The 26,995-nt window shown below is 34.6% G+C and overlaps 1 protein-coding gene across 1 annotated transcript; it reads right to left on the minus strand.

Annotated features, from left to right (window-relative positions):
• Positions 1-1,039: 1,039 nt before the first annotated feature.
• LOC105788118 (HIPL1 protein) lies at positions 1,040-4,284 on the minus strand. Its single transcript, XM_012614852.2, has 7 exons — positions 3,845-4,284; positions 3,610-3,767; positions 2,734-3,531; positions 2,443-2,659; positions 2,147-2,325; positions 1,746-1,987; positions 1,040-1,640 (listed from the first exon to the last, which is right to left on the minus strand). The coding sequence occupies exons 1-7, from the start codon at positions 3,930-3,932 to the stop codon at positions 1,247-1,249; spliced, it is 2,076 nt and encodes a 691-aa protein (XP_012470306.1). The 5' UTR covers positions 3,933-4,284; the 3' UTR covers positions 1,040-1,246.
• Between the last annotated feature and the right edge of the window lie 22,711 nt (positions 4,285-26,995).

Genomic DNA, 26,995 nt, shown 5'->3' on the forward strand with positions numbered 1-26,995 from the left:
TAGAGCTGTAAGTGTTGATACGGGGAATGATTGTGTGTGATGTGATGCTTGTGTCAAATAAACTAGGTTAGAACCAAAAATAAATGAACCATACTGACTAGGAGGTTGCATGACAGTCGAGTCCTCCGTTGCAGATGGAGAAGATATTGATCCCTCCGCGACATCTTCTCCCGACCTAGGATTGATGGACCCTCACCTTGGTCTCCTACGATGACATTGCATACACATTTCTGAAGTCGGCAGTAGATACGACTTGTCATTATGCCTGAACCAATCCATGCAATCTAGAGATGTCACCAACTTCGGTGTGAGAAATGGTTCACGTATTGGCAAGTAATCGTACCTATGCTGTCAAATCTTGATATACTTCTTTTGGAATGTTAGTCAATCTTTCTTGAGTCTCTCCCACATGTTGATCTTGTGCAGGTCACCGAGTTCCTGGGGTGGCAACGAAATACGTTGCGTACACTCAAACTGTCACAACACTTGATCAGATTTATGCATCTCGACCATTGCAAAAACGATCAATGGCACTTTCAAGTGCCAGATGTTGCGATTGGCAAAAAATTCAGCCGGGACGCATTCTTGAATCTCGGATCCGCATATGGCATACATACAAACCGAAGTGCAAATTTATAAATTTTAGTACGTGCCTAATATTTAATTTCAAATGCTGGAATAAAAAAAAACTTTGAAATTCATAAACTAACCTCCTCTCGGGTTTGTTGATCTAAAGCTAGTCGAATATCCTCGAGCTTGGTCAGTATATCGCTATGTCTCGCGGGGCTGTTTCACTTATTTAAATAATATGTTATTTCAAAATTACAACAACGAAAAATAAAAACGGTAATTGTTATTTCATGGTGAAATCGTAGCCACAGTTCCAAACACTACTTTAGCCACAGTTTCTATTTTGGAAAGCAAGTTCCTCCCCATTTCTACACTTAACAATATCATAAAAAACTTTGCATAACATGCATGAATTAGTCAAATTTTGCCTAAAATGAATTAATACTCTAAAAAAATAATACACAAATGGTATAAAAATTAACATATGAATAACTATAAAACAAATCATTAACATATAAAAACATTATAAATTTATAACACTTTTCAACACAAAAATTACACCAACGTAAATACAAACACAGCACAATTATATAAAATTTTATTATAGACTACTTGGAAAAAAAAAAAACCTGTCCTCACTACATAACAATACAACAGATAGAGTCGTTCTGAAATTTTACGCAACACATAGCAAAAGCAGCAAAAAAGCAGATAATAGCAGATTTATAGGTGTCAGCTTGTTTGAATGTGAAGGCAGTGGTGATGTCCTTGGGCTCGGTGCTTCGACAGCGGTAGCATTTTCCCTCGAGCATGTATAATTGCAGCGGCTCGGCGGCACAACTCGATAAACTCCACTGCTGGTTAACAAGTAGATGTCTTTGCTATTGTCCTGACCAAATGAGAAAATATAACCCAATGCTGGAAGGTCACTTCCTGGCACACTGCTGCATTGTAAAGGAGAGTCTCTTGCACAACCAAAACGAATCGTGCTCGTCGAAAAGTTGCCACTGTTTTCCGGGTCTTCAGTTGCTGCCCATATTGCACCTGAATACAAGTCTGCATACAGGTACCTGATATAAAAACACACAAGCATTAGCAAGAATTGTTCGCCTCGGCCTGCCTAAGATACGGAAAGACTGTCATCTATCTGGAAAGGCCAAAGTTCTTTTTCTTACCTTCCATACATACAAGGATCGGTGTTGGACCGGTAAAAGTAGCCTCCTATAATCGAGGCTGATCCTATTTTCTTGTTTACTTCGGAGTGATTGTATCCCATAACTGGGAAAATGGGGTTAATGGAATTTGCAGATGTGTTCCCTCCAGGTGATGATGTTGGGTTGAAACGATATGGACCCTCGTAAACGCGCCAACCGTAGTTTCCGCCTTTGCTGATGATGTCAACCTCTTCATACAGATCCTGTGAATTCATAAAATTCGAAATATCAAAACTGTCAAAAACTTTCTCGGAATTTGATCTAACATGTTACACACCCTGAATTTTAGTTGCATCTCATTGAAACAAAGACACCTGGAGATGGTAACCAAATGGAACATGACATCAAGAGAAAAATCAAACCTCGCCGACGTCGCCACACATAAAATAAGAAGGCCGCTCCGAATCGAAACTGCAGCGCCAAGGATTTCTGAACCCGAAAGCCCATATTTCAGGCAGCAAGTTTCCGTCTTCGCTATATGGATTGTCTTTGGGGATAGAGTAGTTTCCCCATAGACCGAGTCTATTAATCTCTGCTGCACCTGGAACAACATATTGAGTGTCAGTTGAAATGAATAGCAAGCACCTGGATTATGCAAAGTTGAATAATGATGATCCATGACCGAAGTCGGCATAAACAAGTGAAAACCGATACATACTCGGTATATTATCTACATCAAGCCTCATGATTTTGCCAAGCACTGATTTCTTGTTTTGAGCAAAGTTGTATGGATCACCGTCACCACCACCATCCCCCATCATAAAGTATAGATACCCATCTGTAGGTCCAAAAAGAATTTGTCCACCATGTTGTGAAGTAAAAGGAAGTCCCATAGTGAATATCCTTCTCACTTCTGATGGCCTAGCATTTTCTGCCTGAAAAAAAGGTTTAATTCAATTAGAATATTGGATCTAAAAAAAAGAAGTTTTAAGTGCATCAAGATGTGTACCGAGGAAGGCTGCGTCGCGGAACCATTGGTAGTATACTCTGCAACAACACTTTGATACTGACATGGTTGAGCACCATTGTCTGTACCTAGTTTTGAAGGATCACAGTTCACATCCGAGTTACAGGAACATCTTCCGGTACATCCTGGCGATTTACCCTTGTTACAATTAAATGAAGCAAAGAATCGGCCGTTCTGCGTGAAGTTAGGATGAAAAGCAATCCCCATCATCCCAAATGCAGTATCAAAATGAACTTCATCAGTAAGGTCTATGAAGGGATTGGACTCATCAAGCTCCAATGTTCCTCCTGATCCAACTTTCGGAATAGTCGCCAACCAAATCTTTCCTTGTTGATTGGAGAAGAATGCACGGTTCGATCCATCGGGGTGAGCAGCCATATCCAAGTAACTTCCATTCCCAATTTTCTCAAGGCACAAACCATTTGGAGCACTAGGAGTTCCAGTCTCATTTAATGTAACAGGTTCACCATCATAGCAAACTGATTCATCAGTAGATGCTCCACCAAAGGCATTACAGAAATCAGTTTTGGACTGCCAAAGATCAATCAATTTGGTGAAATTCGAATTGGCAGGTGCTCCGGCTTGCCCTTGCAAGGAAGGTGCAAAGGGGGAATTCAACATAGATACATTTTGACATGTATCCCATACATTAGAGCAGAAATCATTTGTAGCTTGGTTAGACTGAGATGAATTTGTTGAAACGGTAGAGTTGCAAAGGAGAGGCACCGTACGAGGCTCGGTATCAATTGTGAATAACTGCGCTGAAAATGGATCGCATCTCTGCAAAACCATAATAATAAAAAAGGATATAAACCAATGAATCAAGCATTTAAACCAGTGAAGAAATGGAAGTCTTACAGCACAGAGGACTGATTGAAGAACTGAAGCACAGCTTGGATCCGAGATATTCATATCTTGAAATTGCTTCTGTAATTGAGAATCAACAGTGGAATTGCAGCAGCTACTTCCATTGTAGGAACAAAATTTCAAAGCAGTCTTCAAGGTGAAAGGTGCCTCTACAAACAAAACCAGGAAAGAAAAATTAGAAACCTAAAAAGGAAATAAATTCAAACTTTTTAGGTTCAGAACTTACCTGAATTTGTACACAAAGGAAAAGAAGTAGAAGGATAAAGAAGCAACAAGAAGCTGAACATAAGATTAAGAACAAAAACGCCTTTCATTGCACCAAATTGGTAGAGAAACAAAGGGCTACAAAGTTGACTTCAGCTACAAAACATGTTCTTGAACTTCATATACAATAAAGGGTTTTCTTCCTTTCCAGCTTCTCAACATTCTTCCCACTACCCATCAATGAAAATCCATTTCTAAAAATCACCCTTTATTTATTTAATTAATTATAAAACTACCCTTTTCAAGAAGGAAGCTGGATTCGACTTTACTGTACTTGTGAAGGCAAAACTAGCTTTTGACATTTTGTGATTCAAACATAAAAAGAGTTGAATATCATGAATTGATTATGGGGTAGCTTTCAAGAAGATCATAAAGGACATCAATTGGCCGGTATGCGTTAGTTGACTTTTCCATAACTTTGTTCTAGTTGCAGATTAAAGACAGTGGGTGAGACTCTAAATGTAAAAATAGTTTGTTTGTTTGTTTTCCTTTATCGCAGACAAGATGAACAACTTGACTGTTTTTTATTCATTATTATCCACTATTGGGAAAAGGATCTAAACACTTAAAAAATGACAAAATACACGGAAGGAATGACATCAAAACTATAAGAAACGGACAAAGATATGACGACAACCATTACACTTTGAATCCAATTTGAATATCACCCTTCAAAATTATTTAAATTAATTTTTAATCGAAATAGGATGAAAATATTACACTCTAAATGTCTATATTTTTGGATTTTAAATTTTATTATTTTTATAATTTTTAAATTATTTATTGGAATGGTTAATCAACATTTTCTTTAAAAATATTTTGATTCTTTTAAAAGATTAATAGTTAAATTTAATTTAAAATTGACTAAATTGACAAAAATATATAAGCATTAAAGAGTAAATTTATCATTATGCCTATAAAATAAAATAAAGAAGGACACGATGGTTTCGTCCTTTGAATATCCAAGTAATAGCCAAATTTTAATTTTTGAATATCCATCACAATTCGATTTGATTTTTATTTTTATATTTTAATTTTTATTATAGGAGTTTTTGACAGAATGGTTTTTTTCTTTTTTACCTTTGGAGATTATTTAGTGATGTTCCAAAGTTTTTTATTATTGGATTTTGTTGACAGAATGATTTTCTTTTACCTTTTGGATATAAGTTATTTCTAAAAATAAGTTTTAAGTAAATAAAAGTAATCAATAATTGTTTAGAAAAATATTTTTATATTAATATTTTAAGTTATTTTTATTATTTTAAATATAAAATAATTTCGTTAGCAATTCAATCTTTTTTCATTTATAGCTTGTACTTGTTTTACTTTTACGAATAAACACTTCGAATATGAAGGACATTCATTTATTTGCAAAATGCAAAAATTTATAAATAAACTGTATTTACTAAATCTGAATGTTTGAATTTAGATATTTGACAACCGTATTTAATTCAAATTTAATGCATATAATAAATTAATTCAAGATTTTATGTCAATAGAATACCATTTTTTAAGTTTAATCTATGAATTGGTATATAAATTTTTTTTTCATTTTGGTACTTAAACCTATAAATTAGTATCTAAGCTATATTGTTTTCACCAAGTTGGTACTTGAACTTTCTTTTGATCAAAAGTAGTACCTAAACCATTCTTTCATTACTCATTTTGCACCAAAATATTATATCGGTTAAAAAATCCAGCCAATAATAAATTGTTACGTGATATAAATATTAACATTTTTTTAATCTTTTTATTTTCCTTTCTTCTTTTACATTATTTTTCTCTCTTTACTTTTTTTTTTTCATTTCTTCCTTTATAATGTCCGTCAATCCCAACAATACTCGAAATTCGTCTTCTCAATGTTGAGACACTAGCAATTAGTTCTATTTTTTAACTTCATTGTCTGTTTGCTCTTCTTTCATCAATTAAGACTAGTGTTTTCAGAATCAAACTGACCAATCGAACCAAGAACTACCCGAGGTATCGATCTGGAGATAGGGTTGAATTGATTGATCCACAAACCAATACAAACATATTGAACCAAGATAAAAATCAATTGAGTCAATTGACCCGATTTCTCTATTTTTTAAATATATTTTTATGGATTTTTAATAGTTTATTTAATCAAACCAAACGAATTAATCAAATTGAGAACTGGTGCCCTAACTGTTTCGACTATCTGTTTAGTTTTGAAAACCTTGATCAAAATCATGCAACTAAAAATGCTCACTTTTGTAGAAGAAACCCTAGATGAGAGGAAGAGCAAAAAAATATAAACCAAAAAGAATATATATATATATATGAGAAGCTAATATTGTCTTTTTTTTTGCCAGAAAATTTTAAATAGATTTAACGGATTGACTAATGGTTGAACTAATAAAGGAAACAACTTAGGGGAAAAATGTAATTTAGATATCACTTGCGACGAAAAAAATATTTAAGTATCACAATAAGAAAAATGGTATAGTTAAGATATCAATTTATGGATTGAGTCTTTTTTAAAATAGACTTAATAATTTAACTAAGATACCAACTAAAGAAAAGAATAATTTGAGCACCACTTTTGACAAAAAAAATTTAAGTATTAAAATGCAAAAAGATTAGTTTAAATAGCCATTTGTGGATTAAGCCTTATGTTTGAATGATGGACTTTTCAATGTGCATGGAGACAGATGCACTTGAAACAGCTTCTCCGGTTTGATGGTGGACAACTTAGACGAAAATCCATGGAGTTTCAAGTAATTATAATGGTATTATACCGACTCTTTTCCTCATATATAAATATATATATATATATATATATATATATATTAAAACAGAAAATTAATTATTAAATTAAATAAACATAAACATTATTTAATAAACTAAGTTGATTTGTACCTGAACCTTTTTTTTCACATTATAAAAAGATAAATGGAGCATTTAGTCCTCAATTTGGCACTCTTTATTAATTTAATCCCTCAATTTGTTTTTGACTCATATTAATCTTATAATTTGGTTATTTTTTCAATTTTGGTACATGTAATGATGTGGCATTTTGAGTTGTGTCACATCATCACCTTATAATTTTTAAATATTGACACAACACAATCTCAAAATACCATATCGTCACTTGAACCAAAATTGAGAAGTAATTAAATTTGAAAATAATATGGATTAAACACAGTTTAGATATCAAGTTAAAAAATAACTAAATTCAAAAATTAAATATTACTTTATCTCTTAAAAGTGTTCCAAAGATATGATGTCCGAGTGGTGTCTTTCACTAAAGGCACCACCTCCATAGAAGTTTTAAATATTAAAACATAAAATAATATATATGTATGTATCAAATACAAAATAAATTAAATACAAGACTAAAAATCATAATAAAAAATCAAGTACAAAGCTAGAAAACTGTTACAAAACTAACATAAAGAAAATCCTAAAACCTAACATAAAAAATTTATCAATCAATCTATAACACTCGGTTTCCAATAAACTTAGAATTTTGAAATAGGTTAAGGACTAAATTGCAAGAGACCGCAAGTTAGCAGCCTCTATTGGAAGAGACAAGAAAGCTAGAAACCAGATTGGACATAGTTGAGAACTAAACCTGGTTCAGTTAGAATGGAACCAGCCGGTTCCTTAGTGGGAGACATAATAATTAGCTATGGACAGTTCTCATAAGGGTGGTAGTATTGCGTGAAGGGCTATAAATAGTTGGGAGATGGCTCCCAAGGATGATTTTCTTCCCAATTTTGTTCCATTTCTCTCTTTTTCATCATAATCTCCAGTTGCTTTGAAAAAGATGAGGTCATTGAAGGTTCGTTATGGAGCAGGCTTTGTGAGGTTAAGTTGGAAGAGTAAGGAAACTAGCAAGTTGCTTCCAGAAGAATGTAAGATTTGGCGTTCAATGAAGCTAAGCTGTGGAAACGATGAGGTTTCAGGTGAGTTCTTAAAACTCCATGGATTTTATGATTTATGTTGTCTGAGTATGTCATGGTTGTATAAACATGAAGTATGATTATATGTGCATGCATTGCATGATTGGGGGAAAACTTTAAAAGGATAAATGAAGTTAGGATAGGAAATAAGGAGTGACCCTGTTAGTTACTGCCTAGCGCGAAGCTCCGGGCCTTGCGGAGGGAACATTGCAGTGTTCGAGCATCAAGGTTAGGTGGCATAAAGGAGGTAATGGGAGGAAGATTTAGGAAATGAAAAGCTTTGAATAGTATATACCGTGATGACGGTTTTAACTAGTCCTTTAGGGCGACACAGTGATGACGGTATATGGCGTAAGACCATAGGTGAAAGACGTTATGGTAGTCTAGTATGAAGTACATAGCGTAAGACCATGGATGAAAGACACTATGACAGAATGGTACACGGTATAATGTATACGGCGTAAGACCATAGATGAATGATGTTATGGCAACTAGGTATAATGAGTAAGACAATAGATGAAAGACTCCATGACATCATAATATAGTACTCTAGGATGGTGAATTAATGTAATACCATGGATGAAAGACTTCATGGCATCCACAAAGATAAAGTCCATTGGGACAGTAAACACACATAAAGTTTGCTAGGACAGTAAACATGGGGTAAGTCGGCTAGGATAAGAGAAACAAGGAAAAAATGGTATAAGACCATAGCTTGGCTACGACAACCCATAAAGTACGCCAAGAAACATAAGTGGAAAGTTTCACCAGGATCCCAAATAAATGGTACATTGTCTAAGCGATAGGTATGAGATACACCGTAGGCAAGAGAAGAGTTAAAAGAAAGTGTAAGTAGCGGCAAGTAGATCTTGAGGAATTCACCAAACGTGATGAAAGATGTAAAGGTAGATGCGAAAGCCGACAAGGCATGGCCAAATACCCGACAAAAAATTTAAAGAAAGACAGGCCACGTGACAACTAGCCTAATTATGAAAATGTAAGAGGGCTGGCAGACTCGTGTAGTCATACGAGCGATAATCTGTCAAGGCAATAAGTCAGTTGTTTATCACACGGGACAAGTGAGGTCCGAGGTTAGTTTTGTACAAAAGGTGGATTACTGGAAGTAATCCTACCACTGTTACCAATAGGATAAAATAATAATGGGTTCACTAGAGTGGCGAGGTCCACTATAAGTCAACACAATACGAAAAAACCCATGTGTCCTCTAGGACTATGGTATGTAAAGAAGGGGTCCTCCAAGGACTGGTTCAACCATAGAAATCTGCTAAGGAAGTTATACCCTAAGAAATCTTGGGCGGAAAGGACAGGAAAGCTATCAGAGAGCTATATGAAGGTAAACATATGTACAACCAAGTCAGGTAAAGGTTAACGTGTACCACGAGTGAGGGAAAAATGTAATGAAGGAAGGATAAGAAGAAAAGATAAGATTTGCGGATTTTGTGAAGTATCTGGAATACGATCGAATAGAGAGTTTGATCAGAGGAAGGTTTATTAGTGAGCCAAGTAGCTCAGAGGATTGGGTGGAGTTCGCCACCCTGATAAAGAACACACGCCTTGAGCGAGCATGGAGTATTTATGTTTAGTTTATTTTACGTTTGTTACCCTTGTACGATATGGTTAATTTATGGTACAACGAAGGAACTCACTAAGTTTATTCAAACTTACAAGTGGTTGGCTTATGTTCGCAGGATTTATGAAGGTTGATCGAGGACTTCAAGGAGGGACCAGCCAGATAGTAATGAGATCGGAGATTGCTGGCAGTCAACACCATGCACATAAGAGGGGGTACTATTAGATGCTTCACCTCATGATCAATCATGGTGTAACCAAACAACGTCCTTAGGGTCTGGGTTCCAAGTTAGCTAACCCTAAGTTAAGGAAACTTTAAGGGTCTTTATGTGTACAAATAGTTTAATCAAAAAATAGAAATTTGAAGGACTAAACATTTAGTTGCTTAAGGCCTTGGTTATAAGAATTATTGTTGATTTTATGATTAGATGGTTTTATTTTAATCTGTTCTATAACAGTTAGTCGAAAAAATTTAGGTTAAGTTAATCCGATCCATTTGTGACTCTCTATACCCGGATCCGACGGACAGGTCGGGCGTATGATGTTATACGCTCTTACAAAGTTTTCTCCAAATTATGTTTATTATTGCAATTAATTTTGTATTATGATTTTTCTTTGGTAATATTAATAACAATTTTTTCTTTTATATATTTATGTGTTTTTGAAAATTTTATTTTCATATCCAAACTTAACATAAATCCATCAATCGGCACGGCATTTTTAGAAGACACTGATTGAAAGTATCACTCGAGTGTGACTGTAACAGCCCTATTTTAGGCCTAGTCGGAATAGTGGTTTCGGGACCACAAATTCGACAAGGAAAAATTTATTTTTCTTATATTTTTATGGTCTACGGTTTCACTGAATGATTTTGTGAAAATTTCGTTCGAAAATTTCGACGTTTGGGCACTCAATTTGTCAAAAGGACTAAATTGTAAAAAGTGTAAAAGTTGGGTTCTACATGTTAGAGGTGTTCAATTGTTATGAAACTTTAAATTGGAGGTACTTATATGGTAATTAGACCATTGGTTAAGTTGGTGGACAAAAATGGGTATGAGATAAGTGAAATAGGAAAATTTTAATTTAGGGGCAATTTGGTAATCTAGTAATTAAAATGAATTAAAAGGGAAAAAGATGACAAATTGTGCTCATCTTCTTCATGGGGACGAAATAAGCAAGGGGGGAAGCCATTTTTAGGGTTTTCAAGCTTCCAAGCTCCATAGTAAGTGATTCTAAGCCCTGTTTTTAATGTTCTTTATGTTTTTGGAGTCCCGGTAACTTGATTTTGCTTATTCTAGCAATAATTTAACCTAGGGTTTATATTTGGAAAAATACCCATAGGTTAAATGTGTTTATTTTGATGTTTTATGATAGAATATAAAGCTAGAAATTATGTTAAACAACTTTTGCTAAGCGAGTTTAAGTGAAAACGAGTAAAACGACATAATCGGTAAAAATACATAATGTTCATAAGTAAGTGTTAGAGTGGGAATTTGACATTGCCATAGAAGGGAAAAATGTTCAGTATCTAATAAAACATAAGAATAAGAGATGAAGTTTAATTTCCGAGCTTTGGGGGAAAAGTGTAAATATGCAAAAGTTTAGGGGCAAAGTTTGAGTTAAGGATTGTTTTGATGAATGTGCATGTTAAATAAGTCAAATGTGCTATTATAGTTTAAGAAAGAAGTGGAATCGACCTTGATTGGATAAAAGAAAAGATTAAAGACTAAATTGCTAAATTTCTATATTGTTACACCAAAGTAAGTTGTATGTAATTAATACATTGTTATAACTATTTTTGTTATATTTCGTGACAATATATGCGAAAGGGTTGGATATGAAATAGTTATATTAAAGTTAGAAATTTGAAATTGATAGTTGATTTGTTTAAAATCAGCTTGGTTTATGAATATACCAACTGCAAGTAATGGTTGAAGTGATTTAAATCGAATTATTAATTTGGTTATGGAGTGGAGTGGAAAGTTGATATTATGATGTGATATGGAGAAATTGTAAATTATTGGAAAGTAAGAGTCTTTGTGGAACTGTCGAAATGGTAAAGATTTGAATAAGGTATCGATGAACACGTGTGTAGTACTGTGTGAAGGCTACTACGTGTATCGATAAATAATTGTCACATGTCTAGTACTAAGTGAAGGCTACAATGTCTATCGAGAAGCTTTGGTCACGTGTGTAGTACTGTGTGAAGGCTACTACGTGAATCGATAAATGATGGTCACATGTGTAGTACTAAGTGAAGGCTATGTGTATCGAAAAGTTTTAGTCACGTGTGTAGTACTATGTGAAGGCTACTACGTGAACCGTAAAAACTTGATCACGTGTGTAGTACTATGTGAAGGCTACTACGTGAACCGTAAAAACTTGATCACGTGTGTAGTACTATGTAAAGGCTACTACGTGTATTGAATGATAAAAGTAACATGGGTAGTACTGTGTGACAAACCCCAAATATTTGTTGTTATACCGACATGTTCAGTGAGATATGAGTATGTGATTGGAACATGATAAGTTGCGAAAGAGTGACTGAAGTGATGAAGTCTTGTATTGTGTTATAAAATAAATGGTTATAGTGTTATGTGAATGAGGGATGTTGGAATAGAATAGATTTGGACAGTGACAGTGATGTTAGTTTGAAAATTCACAAAAAATAATAGAAATTGAGTTAGTGGTTGAATAAGACATGAAATTAAATCTTAATGAGTCTACTTTCACATAAAATAGAAAGAATGGCCAAAGGAGTTATATATTTTGAGATATTGGAATTTTAGTGAGACTGGGTCAGAATGATTTTGAAATCCCCTGTTCTGAATTTGGAAAATCACTAAAAATTGTAAAAAAATAGTTATGGTCTGAAATTTACACGGTTGAATTTCTAAATGAGTTTATTTTCAATAGAAACAATCGAAAGCATCATTTGAATTCTGTACAAAGAGATAATTAACTTTTACTGAAGAGGGGTCAGAGCTGTCGAATAGTGAAACAAGGGAAACTTTAAAGAATAAACTATTTGGAAAAACCAAAAATTCTGAAAATTTTATGGTAAGAAGATATGTGAGTCTAGTTTTAGGGAAAATTTACGGGTCTTAATTTGGAGCTTTGTATCTCTAGATAAAAATAATTTAGTGACTCTGACTCGAATAGTGAATAGTGAAATTGTAGTTAATATTGTTTAAGAGTGTTATACACATTAAGGATGTGGAATGGAGAGGAGGAGGAGGAAAATTGGAAGAACATATGAATGATTTGTGTATAATTGGCCATATGCTCGTTTATAATCGACAAACGATTGAAAAGAAATGATGTTTATAATTGTGCATTATTAGTTATATGGATCATGTGAGAAAATAAAGTTTCATAGTATGTATGTATGGTATATTTGGTATATGATTTGGTATGAAGTAAGGCCATGAATGGTATATGGGGTAACTCATGTTGGTAATACAAATTGTGAATTATATTTGATATGTTAATGTTTTGTGTGATATTCGTAGGAAATGGATGTGGAAAGAAAATGAAATACTAAATTCACACTTGAAGAGTAAAATGAGGAATGAGGATGATGAGTTGATTCGATGTTGTTATTTAAGCTTAAGTGATGTTTGCTTTGCACTACTAAAAATTTTATAAATGTGTTAATAAATGGTAAAATCGATAAACGTTGAGTTAAATAGTGAATATGTATTAGTATTGAACTTAATGATATTGAATTGTACGTGAATTAAATGGAAGTTTCTAGTGATATGTTTTGAATTAAAAGAATTATTGTGGTACTGAAATGTATATTGGGTTGAGAAATTTATTTGAATTGTGAACATGAGAAATTATGAATTAAATGAAATGGAAAAGAAGCATTGAATTACATGAGTAAGTATTGGGTCTCGTAGGCCCTATTTGTTATAATTATAATATTTTGAGTTATAATGTAAAGATTTATAAAAGAATGTTAACAATTTGGAAAACTTTAATTCGAATGAAATTTTGTAACTCGATTTAATACGTTACAAGTGTATGTATTCTAGTAATGCTTCGTACCCTATTCCGATGTTGTATACGGGTAAGGGGTGTTACAGTGACACCTTTGGAAAACACCTCCGTGGTATGTCATTTTACTATATGATGCCTCAGGGACCTAGCATTTTATCCAATTATTGTAGGAACCAATCTATTTTGGTAAATGATTTATTGGTTGATCTAATTTATTAATTGATTTTCAGTTTTCATATGTATATGAAAAATGGAAAAAAAACATTGGTACATATAAAATAGAAAACTTGTTTAATTTTATATATTTTGAAGGATTTGTATTTATATATTGATAGCGTAATAAAACATATAACACACCTAATAAATAAAGAAATAAACAGTTTTAAAAACCATCAAACAAATAGATAAATAAAATAATTATATATTCTAATTTGCACACCACACCACATCAAATATAAATATGATTTTAAAATGGATTATTTTGTGAACTGATAGAGTATTAATCCAAGTAAGAAAAATTTGAATTAATTTGTTTAAAATAGGATTAATTTACCTATAAAGGCACATTTCCAACTATATTACGGAAATGAGCCAATTTCTGCATTATTTACTGGAAAGAACCGATTTTGGCAAAAACGCGTCCACGTAGGAGCGTTTTAGGATAAAATTTCTAACAAATCACACCCTGGGGGAGCATTTTTGCCATGTCAGTACAAAATGTGCTGACGTGGACTCGCTTTGCTGACGTGGCAAAAACGCTCCCCTAGGGGTGCATTTTTTTCTGTGTTTTTGTCCCCAACAACTATTTTTTTGACTGCTGGGGGATCCAACGATAAAAGAGAGAGTATAAAAACCCCCTCCTATTATTGCACACAAAATTTCTTCAAAATTTATCAAAAAACTCTCAAATTTCTCTCTAAATTTCTCAAAGCTCTCAAATTTCTTTTTAAATTTCTCAAAACTCTCTTTAATTAATTATTTCCTTTAATTTTCTTTCTAAATTAGTATTTTTTTTTATAATTTCAAAAATATTTAATCGTGTTAGCAATGGCTAGGGAATTAATTCGTCTCGATCATAAACATATCTCCGTCGAACAAATAAAAATGGTAAGGGTTAATTTTAATTTTTGAATATTATTTAATATTTTTTCATTTATGTAATTTTAATTAATTTGTATTTTATAATTTTTTATAATAGTCTGTAGATCGGGTGTTACAATGTTATATTTGTAATATGTCTGGTCCTCTATCACCGTTGATAGAAAATTACTTGAGGGAAGCGGGTTTTTAGCACATGGCCACTATAGGCCGGGGGTACAAGTTGGACCCGAAACTCATCAGCGTGTTAATAGAGAGGTGGAGACCCAAGATGCACACATTTCATATTCCATGCGGAGAGTGTACCATCACTTTGGAGGACGAGTAGTTACAATTGGGATTGCCAGTGGATGGGTCCACACTCACTGAGTCCGTTCAATCTGCTGATTGGGGAGCCGTATGCTACGATCTTTTAGGTGCAATTCCGGATAATATTTATGGAGGTCGGATCGAGATGGGCTGGTTACGAGACACATTTCTGAAGCTGGGGAATGATTCAACTGAAGTAGAAAGAATACGATTTGCTCGAGCATACATCTTTGAGATGATTGGAGGTTATTTCATGCTGGGCTTGTCACGAAACCTCGTACATCTGAGGTGGCTGCTGAAACTCGTTGATTTTAGAACAGTTGGCGAATTTAGTTGGGGGTCTTCCGTGTTGACAATATTATACCGGGAGATGTGCGAGGCGACACCACCAAATAAAGCCAAAATCGGAGGTTTCCTATCACTACTACAATCATGAGCTCAGTTTTGCTTTCCATTTTTACGTCCTCGAGTGAACCACCCATATACATTCCCACTCATAACGAGGTAAAGTTTTTATTTGATTTTACAAGTATTACATAGATTTAAAATAAAATTGTATGCTAAAAATTTATTTAATTAGGTGAAACCATTCGGCAAGTTATATTGGAATACCTACCGCTCTTGAAAATATACGGCTTCTATTAGACCAACGATCAGAAGCGCAAGTAAGTATTAAATGAAATATATATACATAAAATAACTGTTTCATATTTAGTATTTAGTATTATGTATATAACTAATATTTTATCATGTTCATATAGTTTCAATGGACACCATACGAGGATCTGGCAATTCGGGCAGTAATTTCGAATGAATTCTTTCAAAATCTGAACATTTGGCATGTTAAGGTCCAATTGATCAACTATGTTACTATCGAGATGCACCAGACGGATAGAGTGTTGCAACAATTTAGATTCCGACAATCGATTCCTAAAGCACCTGAGGTGCTCGATAAAGAGCACAAAATTGACTTACGGCAAACAAATACGAATTGGCTGGTATTCTTCTCTGAATATATCAAAATTTGGAAAAATTAGTATGATTATAAACCTGTTCGCGAACCGATCATCGTCCCAGAGTTAGCGTGCGCATCGGATTACATGACATAGTTTAGGATCCATGGCAAGCCATATTTGCTATCGGAAGACTAGAGATGACATGGTTTAGGATTTGTGTCGAAAGGAAACGATGAGGCCCTTTAAATACAAGGAGAATGGATGATGGCACGAGCCTATCAGCAGCGCTCACACAATCACCGGGCCCAACGCCTCAACTGACGACACCCACAGCACAGCCCCTTTAGATTTTGCCTGATGCATATCCTAGCCCTTATATGCATCCTAACCCTTATATGTTTCCTTTTTCCAGTCCTATGCTAGGTTGAAATGCATGGCTCGGTGCATCTCCTTTCTCGATGATTCCAACTCAACCGACGATATATAAGCCATCATTGCCAGAGGGGTCGCACGAGGCACAGTCGGGGAGCTTATCTCATTACCAATCCCCATCGCCTTATGGGATTCAAACACATCCATCATGGGTGATGCAAACACCTCCACATTCTTTATTCTATCAAGGTGGGTCATCCTCCCAACACCCACAACCTGTGCAACCACAACCCCCGTTCGAGTAACCACAACCTCCGTTGGAAGCTGAACCAAGGAAGAATCCAACGCGTAATCGTCGACCACCCCCATGTGGCACTGATTTCGACCGGCACATACATTGATTTTTTTGATATATTTGTAAAAACTATTTTTTTGTTGTTTCATTTAATAAAATAAAATTTATTTTAAATATTTTAATAGTAAATTATTTTTATATTTTTAATAAAATAGAAGTTCTTTTGAATAAGGTGCAATAGAAATAATGCAACATAGTTTCATTACAGCAATTATCAACTATTTCGGTTTGGACATGATCGAATTGTATGACCTGGGGTCTTACACGATCCGCACAACTTCTGTTGGTTCGTTCTTTCCCGGATATCCATATTATTATGTATTCTGCTCGAGCAAGGTCGACTTTTTGGTTTGCGATGCAATTCTCTATCCAGTAACAACTTAAACGGAGTTAGCGATACAGACGACCACTTGCATTCATTTGAGACTGGTGGGAATATGTGTCTCCACACATTGTAAATGTATTCTATTTTGTACACTTTGTCGACATATCTCATGGGATCCAAACGGAGATTCTGACAAACTGCAATTGCATGAGCGCATGGATAATGAAATGCGTCAAACGTCCCACAGTCACAAGTCCTATTTACAAGGTGTACATGGTATTTCCCGCTTGTAATACATTGGCTCGGTCTGTCAAACTCTGTCGCACGAAACCATAGGTTGTAGCAATCGTGATACACTGTGTGCATAGTGTTGTCCCATGCATTCGCCTTGTTAATTTCTTGCAATACCTTCCAGAACCATACATGGCCTCCTTGCATTTGGCCTTCATAACTTCCTGCTCGTTTTGGAAATAGTGCCGCCAAATGAAAATATGTCTTTCGCATAACCAGGTTATCGGCAAATAATGCGTTTTTTTTAGAACAGAATTTATGCATTCAGCCAGGTTTGTGGTCATATGACCATATCGTAGGCCACCGTCGTATGCTTGTGTCCACTGTTTGAAAGGTATGTTACAGAGGCATTTTGCGCCTTGATCGTTAACTAAACGCAAAATCCCCCAACATCTCATGAAAACAGTCCTTATTGATCTCGTACCCTATCAATATAAGTTGATAGCGAAAATTACATACCACTATTCCATTCAGAATAAATTGAATATTACAAACGAAATTATATTAATAGAGATTAAATACCTATGCTGGTCACTTGCCGTCGTTCAGTGGTAGACCGGTATTGCCAGTAGTAGTTGGACGCAACGTGCCTTAGACAATACTGATGGTGTGTGCGATCCCATAGGCTTTCCTGTCGCTCAATTGCGGCTAGTATTCTAGTGCCCCGATCTGATATAACGCAGATATCAGGTTGGGGGCATACATGCCACCTTAACCTAGAAAGAAAGAAATCCCAATCATCACCTGACTCCCCCGGTGTTATTACAAATGCAATTGGAAGGATTCTCTCACTGTCATCCTGTGCCACAACTAGCAATAGCCGATGGGCATATCTACCATACATAAAGGTACAGTCAATTTGTACCAATGACTTACAATACACAAATGTGTCCCAGTATTGCTTAAAGCTCCAGAACAGATGCTTGAACACTTGGCATCCATGGAGCAATCGGTCGTTATAGTATGCAGGGACCGTTTCAAGGTCTGTTATGCAACCTGGGACGTACCTCTCCAACACTTGACACCACTGTCACACCTTATTATATGAAGCGTCTTACCCACTATGCATCTTTTCCAACGCCTTCTGCTCAGCTATCCAAGCCTTGCGGTAAGAGGGCGTGTACATCAATTGGCTATGAATATTGTCAATTAAAACTGACACAGAAGTCTTGGGATCCGCCTTCAACATCGGTAGTATTAAGCTAGCTATCATTCCTGAATCCATCTTGGGATGATCTTGTGAAACACCTGTCAACGAAGTACGTTAAATAATGCAACATTAAGTAATAACATTATTATTCAAAAACCCTAAACACCCAGTGATACTGTACCGACAGCACAGGTATGTGGACCTCTTTACTTTTTATCGCCCACAAGCCTGTCTTTTTTTAAAAGAAGTCATGATTTTCTATGAGTATGTACCATCTTGCACTGCACACTTTGCCTCAAAACTTCTCGGATTTGGATTTAACCACATTGTAGTTAACCTTGTGATTGATGCTATGTTGTTTCAATGCACCAAGAAAACTATACTTACTGGAAAACTCCTTACCAACTTCCAATTCACTTGAATCCAATGAAGAACCTGTATGGTCACGCCTTTTGTGTGGTAGATCTAGAAACTCCAACGCATCATCTGCCGATATATCGATATTATGCATGTGGGCTGGAGGCGAGTACGCCCTGAATCGTAAATCTTCTTCTTCTTTATCTAAAACCCTTCAAGGTCTTCAGGTTCGGATGGAATTGGATCCGGTTTAGAAAATAATGCAACTTCTACACCATCGGGGTCGGGCTCTCGAGGTGGATCCATATCGGACTCATCATCCAACCCACCATCATTTGCAACATACGAGGTCCCCTCGCCGGTGGACGTCGTAGGGAGTACATCATCCCTTCTTGTGGACATTTCATAACATTCCTAATCAGATGTGGATTGCCAACCATTAGAAGTTGATGTCATTCCCTAATACGTATTTCTAGCATCGAACATTGACCCATCGATGTGCATGTCTCATCCACTAACCGAGTGTCATGCAGGAGTTGTGTATTCCATACTGCCACCAAACACGAACGCTTTCGTGTTCTACCTCCCACTAATGGAATGTCGGGTAGAGGTCATGTCTTCCTCTCGAACAGTAGTATATGTTAAAGTCGTAAATGTTTCATTTGGCGATAAAAATTGTACATATAACTCAAGATAGAGTGATTCACTAGCGAGATAATTTGCACCCTTGCCTCAAAGCTACGACCACCTTTGATATCAAATGAGTCATATGTCACGGGATCAACCGAAGCACAAAATCGATACTTAATAGAAGAAACCCTCATTGGCATCGTTCCAAAAATTTTACGCTTAATTCTTTTATGAAATTCTGTCAAATCTATAGTCTGGTTAAAGACCATTCACGTTGTGTTCTCCGATAAAAAAACAACGTCGTTCTCGGTGTCACGGGCCTCACCATCATAGTAAATAACAGCACTAATACGTTCACTCATCTTCAATTTCTATTTTGCTTAGCCTCTCTAATTTTTCTTGCTGCAACTTATGCAATCTGAGAATGATATTTGGCTTATCTATAGCGTAAGGCCAAACATGAACTACTATAGAAAAAAAGCGTCCACGTGGGAGCTTTTTTCAGTAATTTTGCTGACAATGCATCCTACTTGAAGCGTTTTTGACACTATTTGTTCAGAAACGTCTTCTCAAAATTATTTTTTTCAGGAACTACTGTAGAAAAAGAGAGTCCACGTGGGAGCTTTTTTCATCAATTTTGCTGATAGTGCATCCTTCTTGAAGTGTTTTTGACACTATTTGTTTAGAATCGTCTTCTCAAAATTATTTTTTTAGGAACTACTGTAGAAAAAGAGCGTCCACATGAGAGCTTTTTTCATCAATTTTGCTGACAGTGCATCCTGCTTGAAGTGTTTTTGACACTATTTGTTTAGAATCGTCTTCTTAAAATTATATTTTTAAGAACTACTGTAGAAAAAGAGTGTTCACGTAAGAGATTTTTTCAGTAATTTTACTGACAGTGCATCCTGCTTGAAGCATTTTTTACACTATTTGTTTAGAATCGTCTTCTCAAAATTATTTTTTCAGGAACTACTGCAATAAAAAACCAAAATCCTTATTTTCAGTATAATTTCCCCTAAACCCTAAACCTAAACACAATATTATTTTTAAAAAAACTAAACCCAAATTTAATTAGTTTTCTTTAAAACACTAAACCCAAATTTAATTAATTTATTTTAAACCCCTAAACCCTAATTTAATTAATTTTTAAAAAAGAACACTAAATCCTGATTTATTTTTAAAAATTCCTAAAACCTAGAACCCTAAATTATTTTAACAAAACCCTAAACCCTACAAACCTAACCCTAAATTATTTTAACAAAATCTTAACCCTAAAAACCCTAAACCAAAAAATCCTAGGGACTAAACATGCAAAAAGCTCTAACCTAGAAAAAACATTGAGCAAAATGCGCCCCTAGGGAAGCGTTTTTGCCATGCCAAAAAAAGCGTCAACGTCGGTAGCGTTTTGTGCTGACATGGCAAAAACGCTTCCCCAGAGGCGCGATTTGCAGGAAATTTCACCCTAAAACACTCCTACGTGGACGTGTTTTGCCAAAATTAGCCCTTTCTGGTAAATAATGCAAAAATTTACCCATTTCGGTAAATATACTTGGAAATGGGCCTTTATAGGTAAATTAGTCTTAAAATTGGTTTTAGGTTTTCTACTTTAATTTTTTTATTTACCTTTCACAAGTGATAAATATTGAAGCTTTATTCTCTAAATTCTATATTAAAAGTTTATATTTATTTAATGGGCAAATATTTAGTACATTTTTTTATTCCATAAGCAACCGTAAAAATTTGATATGTGTCTCTTTTTTTAAAAAAATATTTTACTATACCCTCTTATGGAGTCTAAAATCTCCACTAGCAATGTATCAAATAATTTTATTTACTTAATATGAAATATTTTTTTATATTAGTACTTATTTGATATTAAAATCACATAATGTAACCATGAGGTATGGTGTGATGGTTGCTAACCTCATCCCTTAACTATGAGGTCGAGAGCGATCCCTGCCCATAGGAATAGAGCACATTTCATGGCTGATTGCTTACCTCTTTGGAGAGCACTCGCGCGGAAAGAAGATTAATCACTACTACTGACAATAAACACCTTAATTTTGACCAAAAATTTCACGTAATTTCATGTTAATTAAACAATAAGTTTATCTTAAAATTTTAATTTCATCACTCTAACTTTCAATCCGATTTTTATTGTATAATTTAAAGAAATCAAAATAAGTTAATATTCCATTTATATTATTTTTCCTTATAAAAAGGCTCATGAACTATTTGGATCTAACGGTAAGTTTGACTTTATGAGATTAAATGCAAAAGTGAAATTAAAATTAATAGAAAAATATGTTATTTGGAGGTCAAATATCTATAAAGTCCCTACACTATATTAATGAAAGCAATTTAGTCCCTCTAAACTTGTCAATTTTATAATAATATATATTGCCAACTATACTCATGTGAAGAGGAATCCAGTGCAACCTACAACTTTCGAGAGTCTAATAATAACATTGATGCTAATTAAACTCAGGGGAGTGGGTTGGTTGGGACCCAATCTCTTCTAAAATGAAAAAATTTTCAATTACGCTCTTTAAAATTTTTAAAATATTAAATTAGTAATGGTAAAATTATACTTTGACCTTCCTAAAATGATAAAAATTTAATTTAATTTTTAAAAATTATAAAGATATAACTATTCAAAATGATAAAATTTCATTTTTAGTATCGTAAAAATTATAATTTAATTTTATCTCTTAAAATATTTTTGACTTCATCTATGTACTCTTTTAAAACTTCAGCAAAAGATAAAATAATGAAGGAAGTCAACATAATCGGTTAAAATGAATCTTTGAGGGTCAAATAATACTGAAACTGTGGAATGATGATGCATTAATAATAAGATGCATTATTTTTACATGTCATGTAAAAGAAAAACAGTAATCAAATATTATTTAATACCACATAAAACTTGTATGCACGTCACATCCTTTAATGCATCACACTCTTATAAAGTCAACATTTAGCTTTGGAAATAATTGTGATCTTTCATAAAAGTATAATTATTTTATAAAAAGCATTTGCAATATTTTATGGTTAAAATATGCTCCCAATGTTTGTTAAAAACTTGGGCGTGATATTAAAAAAATGAAAAATAATAATATTATAATAAATTTAAATTTAATAAAAATATTTTAATGATATTAATAATTAAGTTTTATATTTTAAATTCAAAACTAAATTCTTTAAAATAAGTGAGAAACTAGATTTCAAAATGTACAGATAAGCATCTTTTAACTTATTTTTTTATCAAAATAGTATTGCAACAGAAGAACTTTTATTCTACAAAAATGTTGTAGAAATTATAATGTTATAAGAAAAATGTCGACAAAATTTTGATAGTGTTTGCAATGGTTAAGGTTTTTTCACTTAATGTTTAAGTTCGAGTTTCATCACGCATAAAATATATGTGTATAATTTTAGTATAGATTTTATTTTGATTTTAAATTCGTTTTGTTTTAATTTAGAATTATTACGATTATTAGTCCATTGATTTTTTCATTGTAATTATTTGATTTTGGTCATAATTATATAATTGTATTTAGTTTTTAGGAAATATATGTATTTTGTAAAGGATATAAATTACATATTACATTTAAAGACTAGTTTAGTTGTCAATCCTCTTATACATGATGAATCAAAGATAACACTTCAATTTATTTTGCTAAGAAACTTGGGATATCTTAACAAACTACGACTTGCCTCCATGTTCTCCAACCTTTCATGTCATCCATCTTTTCTGTGATTTGATTTTGTCCTTATGTTTACAAATAAAAATTGACCAATTTAAGTAGCCTTTCTAATAAATTAATGTTAATTTTGATTAGGGCTCATTCAAATATTTTATTATCTGCTATTTTTCAGTACGATTATTATTACCATTGATATGCATAAATGATGATCAACAATCTTATTAATGAAAAACGATGTACTTAATTGCATTAATATGCGCTTTTTCAATGCTTTGACAGAATGGATGGAGCAATTTCCCAACCGTACCATGGCATTAATGTACATGTTATCCTCAAAGGTACAATGGCTCAATAGCGGCAACACTACTACACTATGTTTGGTTGGGAGAGTAAGAATAAATTACACTCCAATTCAGGCCCACACCAAACTTATGTTCAGTTGCCTTTAATGACCTGTTATGGCCTACATTGATTAAGGGTTTATTCCAGGAAGAGGCTGTATAGTCATTCCCTTCCCTTACTACTAAATAGTCATTCTTTTTTTTTTTTGATGGAAAGACCCGAAGGTCAAAACTCAATTAATAGCATCATTCAAAATTACATCATGGATCTCAATCGGATAGTCCATGTCGAAAGCCTTTGTACAATTGTTTTTAAAGGCCCATTTACAAAGTTGGTCCGCCGCTTTATTACAACATCGCGGGGTCCAAACAAAATTTAAAATTAAAGACAATACAAGGTCAAAGGAATTAAGAAGCTGCCGAATGCGGAAGCCATAGGTTGAAAAGTCAACGCGCGCCCATTTTAGCCGGTTTACCAGATTCGCGCAATCAGATTCCACCTCCAACTTTAGCCATCTTTTCTCCCGCCATTCAGCCAAAGCCTGCAGCTCGGCCCATTCAGCGCCAGCGTTACTCTCCAAAACACCCGCGCGCCCCCCAAGCACAAAACCATCGTGGTCCCTGGCCACAACCCCGAAGCTCATTCTTCTCCCCTCAACAGCAGCATCAAAATTAATTTTAACCACCCCAAGTCTAGGTTTCTACCAGCCTTTCTCCTCGACAGGCTTTGGAATCATCGGTCTCTTCATAAAGTTAAAGATGCGAAAGTCCCTATTCAACGTAGCGGCTCTATCCCAAATTGCCTTCGCATCTTCCTCCGTATTTCTGAACACTTTATTGTTCCTGCTATTCCAGATATTCCAGAGCACCGTAACAAAGTCCGAAAGAGCCTTCTTGTCCAACGATCGGGCCACATCTTCGATCCAGTCCACGCACCTCCAGTAACTGCCATCCAAAAGAGCATTATCAAAACCCCCGTGGATCAAGACCGCCCTAGCTTTCGGACAATCTTTCAACGCATGCATGAGGGTTTCCTCTTCGCTCCCACAACGCGGGCATAAACAACTGAACTCCCTCCTGATTTTAGAGATATTTTCATACGTAGGCAGAATGTCATGACCAATACGCCAGCAAAAAATCTTAATCTTTGGTAAGGTATTCAGCTTCCAGACAAGCCTCCAAAAGAAACGATGGGGACCAAAGCCCACGTGCTTAAGAGTTATCCAGGAATACGAGGATTTAGTGGAGTAAGACCCCAGAGGACTGTGAAACCATATACGGTAGTCGTCAGGACCATTATGAAGAATGGGGGTTTTGCAGATTTGGTCCCCCATGTAATCACCGTAGATCTCCATAACCCTCTCCTCCATCCAGCCATCATTTGTATCATCAATAAGCTCACAAACATTAGTCTCGGGCACCTCCCTTCTGTTCAGACGAATAGAATCACCAGAGAGCCCTTCAACACCCCAGTTCTCCTGCCATATATTTATCCTCCTGCCGTTGCCCACATTCCTGTCATTCAACCTGGTGGAATAGGGAAATTTTTTTTTCTCATTTTCAATTTTTTCCCTCACATTTACCCAAAGGATGAAAACGTTGGTAACTTCCTTTCCTTTCCATCTCTACGCTTCCCTTTTTTTTTTTCGTTGGTTGCAGACGAGACCTAGGTCAATCGATTGAAGCCATTATCTTCCATTCTTTCTCTTTTTCTTTACGTTTTAAGAAAATAAAACTCTTTGGTTGTAGAGTTGCAACCTTTTTTTTTTCCTTTTTCTTCTTTTTTTTCTTCACCTTTGGTTGTAGAGTTGCAAGCGAAAGTGTCGACCAAGTGCTTCTTTGATGTTGAAATCGGCGGTAAGACTATTGGCAGAATCGTTATCGGCCTTTCTGGGGATGTTGCTCCTAAAACTGTTGAGAATTTTCGTGCCCTCTGCACAGACAAGCTAAGCTGAGTCTTCTACATTCACTTTTATTTTTTTTCCTTAACATTTTTCTTAATTAGATCAACATTTTTATTTCTTCTAGGAGAGAATGGATATGGTTTCAAAGGATGCTCCTTTCAATGTATTATTAAAGGGTGGTGATTTTACTAATGGAAATGTAAGCCTTCTCTTTCTTTCCCCTTTTCCTTTGGCTTTCTAAAGAAAGAAATTTCCATCACTAAGTAGAAAACTGGTGCACCTGCTGGCTGTAATGAACTGGTGGAAGGAGTATTTATGAATCCAAGTTTGAAGATGAGAGCTTTTCTTGTGAGTTGTTCTCTAGTAACTAAAACCCTTCAAGTTTCAATATTTTTATGGATTCATTGGAGTGTTTTCATTTATGTTTCACCATTCCCGTTTGTTTAAGTTTACAGATTCTTCGTTTACATTGATAATTTGATATCTAGATGCTATTAGTGAGCAATTATCAAACAATTATTTGCTTATTGCTACAAGTGGAGGATTGAATCAACAAAGAACAGGAGTAAGTGGAATTATTTATCACCAAATAAGTTGAGTTACTTTGACATTTCATTTTTTCTTTGAAGTAATTATACCAAACTCCCATATGCAACGTATATCAGAAATGTACAGTACAAAGATATGATCTTCTGAAAATCCTCTTATACATGAAAAGTTTTAGAAAAACATTAAACATACTCACGTTGCCTGCATTTCCATTTCCATTGCTTACACCCAAGTCTGAATAAGTATAAATTAATAATTTGCTTCTGCCACATAAATATCAAATGTTGTAGTTGTTGCACGAATTCTTAATGCAACCTTAGTGGTACCTGAGTTAGATAATAATTTCTATTGAAAATATTATAGGTAAGTTGAATCAACTTATTAAAAGTTCTACTAAATTGAACCCTCTAATGGTTCAAGAACTCAATACTGGTTCAAGTTTGGCAAGATGGTGTTGATGCTGCTGGCATTTATGGTAGTAAAACAAGAGATGATTTTGACAAAGATGATGTTGGATAGGTTCTTTCTTTATATGCTTTTTTTTGCTTGTCTTTGTTTTCCATGTTCTTGTTCTTAAGTTTGGGATTGGACTGTGTTTGTTTAAATGTCACAATGAATATGAAATTTCATTTCTAGTTATTTTACTAATTCACTTTGAGAAGTTTTAGTATGATCATGAAATTAGTACAAACATGTATAAAGGTTTACAAATTGCTCAATGCTAGTTAGATTGTTGTAGTTTTTAGTTGAACTTTTTTTAACTTGGTGTACAGATAAGTTCATAAGCATTACAACTGATCATACAACTCTTATCTGCTCTCTTTCAACTATTTTCAAACTAAGACCCGAAAATAGCAACTTCGTTCATTTTGTTGAAGCATAGTTTAGTTTAGTTTTGTAAGTAAACATTGTTGTATTCAAAGCATATATGTAGGCTTTGTATATACTTTTGGTTTAAATTTGGCATGTATTAGTGGGTTATGGTGGCAGCTGGTGAGCCCTGGGGCATGGTTGACTGATATGTGCTAAGAAAAATATGAAGTTAGGGAAAAGAAGAGTTCTAATTAAGAAGGTAACATATGATTTGGTTTCTCTTCATTTACATTTCCTACAATGCAATATTTATTTTTTTGCTATTCATGTTTCTGATGTGGGTTTTGACATGATGTAGAGACCAAGAGGATTGAAGGCCATGAGGAGTACGGAAAGTGATTCAGATTGAATATACATCAATGGTAGCAGTAGGGC

The sequence above is a fragment of the Gossypium raimondii genome, chromosome 2 (genome assembly GCF_025698545.1).
Source record: "Gossypium raimondii isolate GPD5lz chromosome 2, ASM2569854v1, whole genome shotgun sequence".
Taxonomy (NCBI): domain Eukaryota; kingdom Viridiplantae; phylum Streptophyta; class Magnoliopsida; order Malvales; family Malvaceae; genus Gossypium; species Gossypium raimondii.